The sequence below is a fragment of the Meriones unguiculatus genome, chromosome 16 (genome assembly GCF_030254825.1).
Source record: "Meriones unguiculatus strain TT.TT164.6M chromosome 16, Bangor_MerUng_6.1, whole genome shotgun sequence".
NCBI lineage: Eukaryota > Metazoa > Chordata > Mammalia > Rodentia > Muridae > Meriones > Meriones unguiculatus.
The window spans coordinates 5,440,440-5,453,542 of NC_083363.1; the positions used below are offsets into that span (position 1 = coordinate 5,440,440).

Here is a 13,103-nt window from a genome sequence, read left to right on the forward strand (position 1 = left end):
GGTTGGGAAAGACATCCACAAAATAAATATGGTGTTCCCATGTCCTGGGGAGAAGACAGGGAGGTCAGTCGATATGGTTATCACGGTGTGTGCCGTGCCGCGGAAGAAGTATGCAGGGGCTGGGGTACAGCATTTGCCACGCAGGCACAAGGTCCTGAATTTGACTCCCTGCTAACTGCCCAGGCCTAAGGGCAAGGGGGATAGAGAGGGGCAGGGAGAGGAGCTTGAATCTGGGCCAAGTGGAGAAGGCATTGTTGATAGAAGGACTTTCAGAAGTAATGCTTAGCCAGGCCATGTGGCACACGCGTTTAAGCCCGGGACTGGCGTGGGCCGCCACTGCCTGGCGCACACTCTGTCCTTGTGTGGGGAGAGCAGACCCCTCGTTCTCACGGCTGGGAGCCTCCTCTCCTGTGTGTGGGGAGCGTACGTGTCCGTTTGAGAGAAGTTCAAGTTTGAAGGACAGAGGAGGAAGCCAGGTGCCTCGCTATGCCCCTCACCACCTTTCTTCCTTGGGGCAGGGTCTCTCTCCGAACCGGAAGCTAGTCTCCGGGTCAAGGAGGCTCCAGCAGTCTTCGGGTCTCTGCCCACCACCTTCAGCCCCTCCCGCACTCCTGTTTTGTATGGCCACGCCATCCGGGCGGCATCTTGGGGTTCTCTCTCCCGTCCTCTCAATAACTTCTCTGCATCCATTTCATCCTGGATTCCACCCGGGCCCCACTCTGCGCACCGCTGTCTTGCTTGGGTGCAGCTCCTGGTTGGTTTGCCTTGTGCCACCCTGCGCCCCCTACAGGCAAACCTCCGCCCAGACACCTAAAGGGGGCTTTGTGGTTTCCTTTCTGGTTTTCTGTTGTTTGCTTTTGGTTTGCTTTTTCGAGTTCCTCTGTGTAGCCTGGGCTGTCCTGGACTCACTTTGTAGACCAGGCTAGACTTAACCTACCTCCCTGAGTGCTGGGATAAAAGGCATGCGCCGCCTCGCCCACCGGCCCACCAGACTTCTTTTGTTTGTTTTGGGTTTTGAGACAGGGTCTCGCTGTGTAGCTCTGGCTGGCTGGCCTGGAACTCTGCAGAGCAGGCAATGGATTCACAAATGCCTGTCTGTACCTAAGTGCTGGCATTAAAAGGTTCGTGACAAACAACCCGAATGGCCTGTTTGTTTGAAGACAGGGTCTCACGCATTGCAGAGTGGCCTAGAATTTCCCCCCCTCCATGGTAGGGTTTCTCCGTGTAGCCCTGGCTGTCCTGGAACTCACTCCGTAGACCAGGCTGGCCTCACAGAGCTCTTCTGCCTCTGCCTCCCCAGGGCTTGGATTAAAGGGGCACAGGGCCACCACCCAGCTGCCTAGAAATTAATTATTATTTTTGTGACTTTTAGCCTTTAGGGGCTTCATGGGGTGGAGTGGTGGTGGTTTGAGGTGTGGGGAAAGGTGACTGGAAGGAAAGGCAAGCTCGCGGTCTACACTAGACCGACTTCACGGCTCTCGGTAGGAAGTGTGGGCTTTTAGCGTGATCTGAGTAAGGGTGGTGGTTTGGCCAGCCCCAGTCAAAAGGTCACCCGCAGGACACCCTCACAGGCACTGGTCACGGGTCAGGGGTGTCAGCCTACCTGAGCTAGCTTCAAGTTCCTGAAAAAAGCAGCTCAGGGAACTGTTACTGTTGTGACAGTAGGTTGGAGGTGATGTCGCAGCTGAATCCGCAGGGTCAGCGCAGCTCGGGGACCTGGAAAACCAGTGAGGGAGAGCGGGTACGGGCCAGCAAATTTACTCCCAGCTTCAGCTATTTTGGGGGCGCGAATGGCCGCTGCAGTCAGTGGTTAAGGCCATTTACGGTTAGTGAGCCCTAGTTCCTGTGAGAACCCAGGGCCTGAGGTGACTCTCTGGCGCGTTGACTTGGGGGAGGAAGTGCTTCCTAGGTCACTCATGGGTCATTGGTAGGGCCCGGCTACTTGGGAGATGTTGTTTGGAGACATCAGTGAATGAAAAAACAAACAAGCAAACAAATAAATAAAATAAAAATAAATTAAAAATAAAAAGGAAGATACGGCTTCTCCTAGGCATGGTGGAGGAGAAGGTTTATTGTAGAAGTGAGGGAACGCACAGCCAGGGGCCAGACAGCTGAGAGAGTCCAGAGTGAACAAGACCCTGAACCTGGTGAGGGGGAGAGGTGGGGGGATTAGGTGGGGAAGGGAGGGGAGAGCCAAGGGGGAAAGGGCAAATGGCTGCTCTATACAGGGAAGGGCAGCTGGGGGAGGACCGGCCCAGCCCCTGGGCTGGAGAGATTTAGGGCCGTGGCCGGGCTATGCCAGCCTTACCCTGTAACGGGTAGGGACTGAGGGATGCAGGGAGCACCTAGGACCAGGTCTGGGCTCTTATGTTAAGGAGGCACCCACGCCGTTTGTCCTGGGTTTTAGACCTAAGTTATTTCCCAGCGGAATTAACCTCTAGGGAGGGAGACTGCTAGCTTGGCTGCTGTCTTCTTGGGACCAGCAGCGCTGAAATCTGTATGGTATTTAGAGGAAAGAGAAAAAAAAAAGCTTTTCTCGGGGGCTGGAGAGATGGTTCAGCGGCTAAGAGCACTGGCTGCATTCATCCCTAAGGACCCGGGTTCAGTTCCCATCACCCACCTGGTGGCTTCCAGCTGTAGCTCCAGCTGCACAGGTTCTGTCACAGCAGGCATGCACATGGTGCCCATATCCATGTGTGCGAGCAAAATACCCATACACATAACATAAAGATAAAGAAATAAATCTTAAAAACAAAACCTTTTCACCTGGGAGGCAGAGGCAGGCAGATCTCTGAATCTGAGGCCAGCCTGGTCTACATAATGAGTTCCAGGACTGCCAGGGCCACACAGAGAAACCTGTCTCCAAAAGACAAACAAACAAACAAAAAAACCCTACACCCCTCCCCAATAATAAAAATTGTCAATAGACTCTGTTAAAATCTAAATTACATTTATTTATTTGTGAGTGTGCTGTGGGCTGGAGCACCACCTTGGGAGAGTGGGTGTCAGAGACAAACTGTGGGAACTGATTTCCTCCTCTGACCGTCGCCTTATCCCTCTGCTAGGCTCTGTTTGTTCAGAGGCCACGCGGTGCGCTGACCTGCTCTCCCTGAGAGGTGGGCTGCCCTGCCCCGGAGGCCTGGATTTTAGAGGGAATGTGTGGGGCTCATCAGCCTGGAGTGAGGCCCAGGGGAGGGTGGGACTGAGCCAGGCGGGGGAGGAGAGGGGGGAGGAGGGAAGGGTAGGGATGAAGTAGATTCCTTGGAGTCCGTGAGCTGAGAGAGACACCTGTTGGCAGGAGAGGGGGTGTGCACACGTATTTATCCTTACTCTGTGTGTACCTCAGGGGACAGCTTTCGGGGAAGTCCTTTGCTTCCGCTGTGGCTTGCAGGATTGGACTCAGGCTGTCGGGCTCCTGTGGCAAACGCTTCTAACTGGCGGAGCCACCTTGCCGGCTCCCCAGACCTTGTTCCCTTTTATTTTGTGATAGAGTCACACTGAGTCGTGGGTTGGCCTTGAGCTCTCGGCAGCCCAGGCGGACCTGGAACTTTGGATCTTCCCTCGTCAGTGTCCTCGGCGGGGGGAATGACCCCACTACACCTGACCCAGCATCCCGTCTCTTAGTTGCACCGATTCCTGGAACTTCCATTGCCCGGCTCTCAGCCACTGCACTTCTGCCAAAGGCTAAAGACGCGGGGGCCGGGATTTAGATCCTATAGCAAGTTTCAACCCTGCTTGGAGAATCTGGTTTCGGCTCACAGTGCTAACGGAAACTTGTCACCGACTGCCATCTAGCTGTCGTGTGGAGAACTGCCCTAGCTCCAAATTTATTTCTTGTAGCTTGCTGGGGGAAGCCGATGGCGTGGTTAGAACTCCCGCTGTTCCAGGTTCATTGACAGTAGTCAGGATACTCAGGGTTGGGAGGAATGCGGTCCAAACGGACAGTTTAGGGGTCTTAGAGAATGGCTCAGTGCTGTGCAAACATGTGCACCTGAGTTCAGATCACAGAACCCGGCCTGGGGAGTGGTGTGTGCGCTGGGGTCTGGGGCAGGATGACTGCTGTGATGAGCACTGGGATTCCAGGCCTTTATTTATTTATTTATTTATTTATTGAGTTCATGTTTTTTTTGAGGCAGGGTTTTGGAGGTTCTGGGCAGACTATAAGGGCATAATTCAGGAGGGTCACCCTATAGCCCCTCTCTGCCTCAGGGCTTCGGCCCCCAAGGGGCTAAGCAGTGCGAGGAAGTCACTAGCTCGGATGTCCCACGCCCTCTTTAGGAGTGTTCCAGTGTTATCCCGCCTCGTTGCTCCCTCCTCAGCCTCCAGCTGGGCACCGTGCCCAGAACCAAGCTAAGCACAGTGGGTATGAGGTTATAACAGTGCTTGAGTGTGAAACACATGCCCTGACGGAGGCTTCTGCTGACGATAGGCACACGCTGGCTCTGGGCAAGTGAGCTTTAGACTGGCACAATTAAAAAATAAAGATAAATCTTTGAAGTAGGGCAAAGTGGCACATGCCTTCAATTCCTGCACTCAGGAGGCAGAAGAGGGTGGATCTTCCTAAATTCCAGGCCAGCCTGGTCTGCACAGTTCCAGGCCAGCTGAAATCCTGAGTCAGCCTTTCTTTCTTTCTGTCCTTTATTATTATTATTATTATTATTATTATTATTATTATTATTATTATTAAGTGTGGTTTTCTTTTTCTTTTTTTCTTTAAGATTTATTTATTATGTATACAATGTTCTGTCTGCATGTACACCTGAACACCAGAAGAGGGCACCAGATCTCAGATAGATGGTTATGAGCCGCCATGTTGTTGCTGGTAATTGAACTCGGGACCTCTGGAAGAACAAGCAGTGCTCTTAACCTTTGAGCCACCTCTCCAGCCCTTTTTCTCTCCAAAACAGGGTTTCTCTGTGTAACTTTGGCTGTTTGTACACCAGGCCTGTCTCGAACTTACAGAGATCTGCCTGCCTCTGCCTCCCTGAGTGCTAGGATTACAGGCATGTGCCACCATGCCCAACGTCTTTCTCTCTCTCTCTCTTTCTTTTTTTAAAATTTATTTAATCACTATTCATATAGCATTCTGCCTGCATGTGTGCCTGCTCACCAGAAGAGGGCGCCAGATCTACAGATGTTTATGAGCTGCCATGTGGTTGCTGGGAATTGAACTCAGGACCTTGGGAAGGGCAGCCAGTGCTCTTAACCACTTATGCCATCTCTCCAGTTGAGAATTATTTTTAATAAGGAGTTAAAAATAGGCACCAATAAAATAGTCAGCTCAAAGGTAACTTTATATGTCATTAGGAAGACAGTACTGAAACAGGCTGAATATAACTAAAAAAGAACCCACAAACAAACAAAACAAAAACAAGACCCTGAAAAGACAAGCTCGGGGGCCGGGAAGGGAGGGGCTTCCCCGTGGCTGAGCGCCACCCCACTTCCTGTTCAGTTTGTCTTGCGGTAGCGGGAGCCCAGCCCGACCGGCGGCCACGAGTCCACGGTGCTGATGGAGGAGCGCCTGCGGCGGCCGGCTATGGTCACGATCCTGGGGTCCTTGTAGAGCTTGTAGCCGTGCTTGAGGACGAAGGGCAGCGCCGAGAAGTGCAGGAGCATGCGCAGGAAGTGCAGGGTCAGGTAGAGCTGGCTCAGCTCCTTGAACTGCTCCTTGATGGTGCCGTGGACGAGGAAGACGATGGTGATGCTGAAGAGCTCATAGACCGTGATCCACGCCGGGTAGACCAGCAGCCCGATGAACATGTTCTTGTCCAGGCAGAAGAGGAGGAAGCAGCTGATGGTGATGGTGGTGATGGACAGCCCCGTGGTGATGTTGTGCCTGTAGACCACGGCCCACGACGACACCTCCGAGTCCGTGTCCAGGTAGATGCTGTACTTGTCTTCGAAGCCAATGTGCGTCATCTGGTTCAGCTCGAAGATGACGAACTGGATGGTGTTGAGGATAGAGAAGATGCCCACCGTGATGGAGATCATCTTGGAGTTCATTTTCTCCCGGACTCAACAGGGTGGCCCCTGAAGGAGAGAGCCGGGAAGGAGCGTGAGGGGCCGAGCCGGGCCAAAACCGGTTCCCCATGTCACTCACGAGGGGACGGGGGAGCGGAGGTGACCCTGGGAAAGGTGGACTGGGCCATGCTCTAAGCGAACAGCAGGTCATTACCCTGGATGAGGTCACGGAACTGACTGAGGGGAAAACAGGTCTGGCCACAGTGCGCTAGCTGTGGGACGCCCGCGCGGAGCCATGACATATTTCTGAATGCTTCACTACCAAAAAAACTGTTCGAAATCAAACACGTAACGAAGCCAATGTTTCTGGAAGTGTCTGCCCGTTGTGTCATTTATTTATTATTTACACAGCATTCTGTCTGCATTTGTACCTGCAGGCAAAGAGAGGGCACCAGATCTCATTACAGATGGTTAGGAGCCACCATGGGGTGGCTGGGAATTGAACTCAGGACCTCAGGAGGAGCAGCCAGTGCCCTTAACCTCTGAGCCACCCCTCCAGTCCCGTAAGCATCTCCTGAGACAAGGAGCTGATGGAAAGACGCAGCTACACCTTGGTGGCCGGGATGGTTAACTCTCTGCCAGGCTAAAGCTACAGGCCCTTCCCTGTAAACGTGAGGACAGAAATCATCAGGAGACTCCTGCCAGCACAGAGGTCTGTGGCACCGGCCGAGTGGCTGCCAGGCAAAGCCAATCGTCAGCGGAGGTGAAGTCAGAGGTGGGCAGAGGGGCATGTGAAGAACACGTGGTCATCTCCCTGGCATCTACAGTGTGTGTGTTTTCCATTGGTTCGTTCCTCCACCGGAAGCCCCTCCCAGCTCTCAGGAGCTGCCTCTGGTTTTCCTCCCCTTTGACCTACTTTATTTCATGGACATGGGTGTTTTGCCGGCATGTGTGTCTGTGTACCACATTCATGGCCTGTGGAGGCTCCCATGGGTGTCACATCGCTGATGTGGCGTTGACACATCTTCTTCGACTCCCTCAGTCAGGTATGTGACCTAGAGCTCTGACCAGTAGGGGGACAAGCAGCTGAAAGCCTGGCCTGGCTTCTCTCTGAGGTGAGCAGAGCAGAGCCCTTTCCAGTCAGTCAGAACAAGGTAACCCTGCCGTTGGTCGCCTCCAACTGTCTTCTGGCATGGTGGATCAGGACGGGAGCCAGGCTGTTCTTGAACTCCGGACAGCTGAAGATGAGCTTGAGTCCCTGACCTTCCTTCCTCCACTTCCCGAATGAATGATGGGACTGCAGGCCTGCACGGCAAACCTGGTTTATGCAGCGCTGAGACTTGAACCCACGGCTTCCTGCCTCTGAAGCCAGCTGAGCCAGGCGCCCATTCCTACCTGCCCTTATAAGACAGCCTTCCACGGTTGACTTCAGCCTTGCTGTGGAGCCTGGGGTGGTCTTGAACTCCTCAGATGCTGACATTGTGTGTGTGTGGTGGTGGTGGTGGTGGGGGTTTGTGCCATGACACTCAGTCACATCTACTATTCTTTTGTCTTGTTTCATTTTTTTCTAGACAGGGTTTCTCTGTGTAGCCCTGGCTGTCCTGAAACTGGTGATGTAGACCAGGCTGGCCTCGAACTAAGAGATCCACCTGCCCCTGCGTCTTGAGTGCCGGGATTAAAGGTGTGCTACCACAACCTGATGCCATCCCCGGTATAAGGTTCATCCCAACCGTTCCTGCACTTGCTGTCCCTCCAGGGACACGAACCCCACGTTGAGTCATGCCCATGGAGAGGCCCACGTAGCTGGTGGACAGCTGTACTGACCCCTCGCTGTCCTGGCCAACCACGTCCCACCCCTGCATTGGTGAACTGGGTAGTTTCCAGAGTGGCCGCTGGGGGGATCTGGAATGTCTGCCTGGTTCCTACAAATGTCAGTCCCCAAACACACTGGCCCCCTCCTTTGTTTCGTGCCCGTGTGGTGGGTGCCCACGGCAGAGGTCCACATCTCCCGGTCTCCACCACTTCAGGCTCCCGAATAACCATACAACTCTTCCCTCTGCTTTTGGCAGAGTTTCTTCCTGCACATTCTACCCATTCAATGTTCAGCTGGCGAACATCTGTCGCCTATGTGCGCAGAAAACGAAGCTGTGCATTGGAGGGACCCAGGAGACTGGCCCGGTGGTGGTGGCACATGCCTTTGATCCCGGCACGTGGGAGGCACAGGCAGGGTCTCTGTGTGTTTTAGGCCAGCCAGGGCTACAGAGTGAGTTCTAGGACAGCCAGGATTATAGAGAAACCCTGTCTTGAAAAAAAAAAAAAAGTAAAATCCAAATGGAAGAAATGCTTCCTATAATTTAATAAATGGAGAGGACGGTGGCGGGTCTGCTCTGGCCTGCACGTGTGGACGAGGCAGCTGGAGTCAGTCCTCTCTTTCATCATGTGGCCCCGGGGCCACAGGTTTGGCAACAGCTCTGGGACCTGCTGAGCCATCTTGTCAGCTCAGCGCAGTGTGTCTTAAGGAGAGAAAGAGGCCTTGTAGGATCAGAACAGAGCCTGACCTGCCTCTGTGGACAGTTCTCTAGAGCAGCGTGAGTTGACACAGAGAGAGCCAGATTTTAGAAGTGAATGCTTTCTGCCGCTGAGCTGCAGCCTGGTCTCTGTTCGGAGGATAACTTTTATGGCTTCTCTGTAGCACTGGGGTCTGCAGAGCGCCCCCCCCTTCCAGTAGCAAACACTGATCTCTCTGCAGTTTGTGACACGCCTTTGGCTTTTGAAAATATGCAGTGGGCTTGGTGGTGCACGCCTTTAATCTCAGCTGTTGGGAGGTCGAGGCAGGAGGATCTCTGAGTTGGAGGCCAGCTAAGACTACACAGTGAGACTCTGTCGAAACAAAACGAGCCAAAACAGTGAGGTATGTAATGAGCAGCTGTGCTCAGGTTCCAGCTCCCGCAGCAGGCGGCGCACAAGCCTCTGTGATTGCAGTTCAGGGGACCCGTCACTGGAACCCGAACGCTGGCAGGGGAGAACCGATCCCACCAGCTGCCTTCTCATCTCTGCATGGGGGCCACAGCACACGAGTTACGCCCCTCCCGGACAAGCGTGTGAAAACAAAGGTTACCCTTCCTGCAAGCAAAGTGATTGCCTATGCAGACAGTACGATGACATCGACAGAAGCATCACAAACCGGCTGGACACGTGATCAGTCGGTAGAGTGCTCGCCCAGCGGGCATTGAAGTCCTGGGTTCGATTCCCAGCACCATATAAAAACAAAACAAAACAAAAATCCTAGCTTGGTGGCACAAGCATGTAATCCCAGCACTCCACAGGTGAGGACAGGAGGATCAGAAGTTCAAGGTCGTCTTAGCTACATGGCAAAGACATGGACTACATGTGACACCATCTTAAGCAAATCCAATACCAAGCCAAGCCAAAACCCTCTTACCTGTCTTAACATGTAAATGAAGCTCACTGCGGTATACAGGGTCAAGGACAGTTCTATGTGCTGATGGCAAACCCTTCGATGTTAACATTCAGAAATGAAGTCACAGCCGGGTGTGGTGGCCCACACCTGTGATCCCAGTACTCCGGTGGTAGAGTCAGGCAGAGTTCAAGGCCAGCTTGGTCTACAGAGTGAGGTCCAGGATGGCCAGGACTACACAGAGAAATTCTGTCTGGGAAAAAAGCAAAGCCAAGAGGGACAAGAGGCTCTGAGACACTAGCTGGGGGGAATTCCGTACTTTGACAAACAGGCCCAGAGTCTGACTCTAGCGACTTAATGACGCGCACACATAGCCAGTCCGAAAAGAAGGAAGTGGAATTTATGCCTCAGCAAAACAATGAACTGTGCAGAGCCACATTTTAAACTGCCATCAAAAGCACCCGCCCCTCCTCCGTGCAGGCAGCCCCTCCCCGGGAACACTCGTGTTTCAGCAATTTCTCCTTCTCTGTCCTAGAAGCTGGTAAATTCTGTCACTATTCATCCGCCTGTTCTCGATGATGTCTCCCTCCAAAGACAACAGCCTTGCCTGGCTCAGCTTCCTCTTCTCTTGCTTTGAGAAAAGCTCCCCTCCCCCCATATGGTGGTGCACGCCTTTAATCCCACAACTTAGGAGGCAGAGGCAGGAGGAGCCCTGTGAGTTTGAGGCCAGCCTGGTCTACACAAGAGTTCCAAGCCAGCCAAGGCTGCATAACGAGACCCTGTCTCTAAACAAGAATTCTAATTTTTATCTGTATGTACCTATATGTCTCCACGTATATCCACACACATGTGCAGAGGCCAGAAGGCTGCATTGGATCACACCAGAACTGGGGCCACAGGTAGCTGTGAGGTGCCTGATGTGGGTGTTGAGAATCGAACTCTGGTCCTCTGAAAGAGTAGCAAATGTCCTTAATCATAAAATCTAGATGTCTTTTCTGCTTTTAATTTTACTTTTTTTTTTTACATGTGTGTGTGCATATGTATGTGTGTGTGCGTGTGGTAGGGCACATGTGAAGGTCAGAGGACAGCTTTCTGGGAGTCACTTCTCTCTGCACCATGTAGGACTGAACTGAGGCCCTCAGACTTGACGGCAAGTGCCTTTACCCACTGAATCCTCGTCCATAGCGAGCAGCAAACACCAGGTTTAACGGAGATTGGCCAAGTAGCCTTTGCTGTCCTGGAGCTCACTCTGCAGATCCACCTGCCTCTGCCTGTTGGGTTTGGGGATTAAAGGGCATCACTGCCCACCTGGACACTTTTTAAATTTTTGTTTATTTTTTTAAGATTTATTTACCGAGCTGGAGGGGTGGCTCAGAGCTTAAGAGCACTGGCTTTTCTAACAGAGGTCCTGAGTTCCAATTCCCAGCAACCACACGGTGGCTCACAACCATCTATAGTGAGATCTAGTGCCCTCTTCTGGCGTGCAGGTGTACATGCAGGCGGAACATTGTCTACATAATAATCTTTCTCACAAAAGAAAAGAATTGAATTTTCCTTTCATATGGCTGAGGTGGTTGAATGAGAACACCCTCCCAATGGGTCATATAATTTGAATATTTAATCATCAGGGAGTAGAACTGTTTAAAAGATTAGAAGGATTAGGAAGGGTGTCTCTTGAGGTTTCAAAAGCCCGTGCCAGGCCCAGTTGCTCTGCCTGCTGCCTTTGGATTAGGATGTAAAGCTTTCAGCTACTCCTCCAGTCCCACGGGCGCTGCCTTGCTCCCCGCCACGATGATAACGGATTAAGCTTCTAAAACTGTGAGTGAGCCCCTTCCCCCCTCCCAGCTAAATGCTTTCTTTCCTAAGCATTGCTTTGGTCGCGGTGTCTCTTCACAGCAATAGAACAGTAACTAAGACAGTGGGTGAGGGTGCCTGCAGTGCCTGTGTAGTCCACTAGAGGGCACTGGTCCCCCCAGAACTGGAGCTACGGTTGATAGTGAGCTGCTCCGGACCAAACCCATGTCCTTTGGAAGGCCAGTAAGTGCTCTCCTAACTGCAGGGCTAGCTCTCCAGCTCTCCGGCTCCCTGGCCCCTTTGACCACTTCTCGATAAACAATGTATGTGCGTTCGGGGTGAAACTCAAAGAGACGGACTAAAGAATTTTTTTCTCCTTTTTGTTGTTTTACTCATCAGGTGTATAATGGGTTATACATAGCTAGGGGTTGAGGCTAAAGAAGACCCAACACACCAAAAGCAATCCCCCCCCCCAAAAAAAAAAGATGCATTGGGGGACTAGGGCTACCCTGAGAGCCTCCGGTGATGGAGAATGGAGCATCCACCGTCAATCATTGTAGTGGTGGATGAAGTTTACAATCTTGGATTTCCTCCGTGGGGCGTCTCCAGCTCCCAGGGAGATGCGTCTGTGGTAGGAGATTATGTTGCCCTGCTTTTTGCTCTTGTAAATGAATTGTGCGTAGGTGACGACAAAGTACAGCCAGAAGCAGTGCAGGGAGGCCCGAGCCACCAAGCCGAACCAGCGCATGGCTCTGACGAGGGCTATGCTGAACTCATCCGTGAGGATTTGGACCGACAGGTTGGTGAGCTCGTAGGTGATTATCCAGCCCGTGTAGCTCATGAGGCCCTCGTAAATCTTGGCGTACACCGAGTACAGGAGGAAGCAGCTGGCCACCATGGTGATGAAGGACGTGAAGGTGATGATTCTGAAGCTCCAGCAGATGAAGAAGCGGCTCAGCACGTTGATATCCTGCATCTTGACCTTTTCTGTGCAGTTGCCATCGCCAAGGTGCTTCTTTTCGAAGATGATGTGCATGTGGGTGGCCATGATAGAAAACACCCCTGACAGCACAGTGCCCATCTTGGCTGTCAGTCCACACCAGGTCTGATGCTTCATGCCAGCGTCCCCTGTGGAAGCAAACAACCCCACAGGGATTCAGTTCCTGTCCACACAGGAAGTACCAGGCTCTCCGTCTCCTTCTCCATCCTCCTTGGATATGGAGAGGAGAAAGGAAATGGGAAATAATGGCTTTGGCTGACAGGAGATATTGAACTTGACTGGGGGTGAAGGCAGGCTGGGAGGAGGGCTGGATGGCTCCTGTGGGTCAAGGGCTTGCTGCAGAGCTGACTTCAGGGCCTGTTAAAAACCCGTCCTGGCCTGTTTCTATAAATCTGGGTCTTTGGGTAGGGGGAGGGATGGAGATGGACAGACCCTGGAGTTCACTGCCCAGCAGAACAGAGAGCTGTGGATTCAGTGAGAGAATCTATTTCAAAGGGATAGAACAGATAGCCACAGAGGGAGACGCCTGACATTCTCCACAGGCTGAAAGGGGGCTCCCCAGACTGTTCCAGAAGAGCCAGATAAGCAAGATGGACACGTCTCATCTTTCCTGGCCTGGATTCTGAAGTCCACAGTGACCACTTAGCGCTCTGCTCCACAGAAGCCCCACACGGGGGCCGGGGGAGGAAAACTCCATTCTCCTGTGTGGGGAGGCACCTGTCTGTGTGCAGGGAATTCTCAGCTGAGTGCTCATGATCCAAACCCAAGTTTGCCAAATTGCCCAAAGAAACAAAAGCCATCACCGCAAGGAAATGTCCACAATGAACTGATACGCCCTGGCTTTTTCTAACTTCCTCCTTGCTGAGACTAAGGGCTCTGTGTGCACCAAGTCCCACGTCAAAGTCTTCATTGTCCGTCTCTCCCTGAGAG

General features: G+C 52.6%; 2 protein-coding genes across 2 annotated transcripts; both read right to left on the bottom strand.

Moving 5' to 3' along the window:
• Positions 1-5,276: 5,276 nt before the first annotated feature.
• On the bottom strand, positions 5,277-9,710 carry Tmem217b (transmembrane protein 217B). Its single transcript, XM_021633487.2, has 2 exons — positions 9,404-9,710; positions 5,277-6,030 (listed from the first exon to the last, which is right to left on the bottom strand). The coding sequence occupies exon 2, from the start codon at positions 6,001-6,003 to the stop codon at positions 5,449-5,451; it is 555 nt and encodes a 184-aa protein (XP_021489162.1). The 5' UTR covers positions 6,004-6,030; positions 9,404-9,710; the 3' UTR covers positions 5,277-5,448.
• Positions 9,711-11,720: 2,010 nt separating this feature from the next.
• Positions 11,721-12,290, bottom strand: Tmem217 (transmembrane protein 217). The gene has a single exon (XM_021633433.1). It carries the CDS (start codon positions 12,288-12,290, stop codon positions 11,721-11,723), a length of 570 nt encoding a protein of 189 aa, XP_021489108.1.
• Between the last annotated feature and the right edge of the window lie 813 nt (positions 12,291-13,103).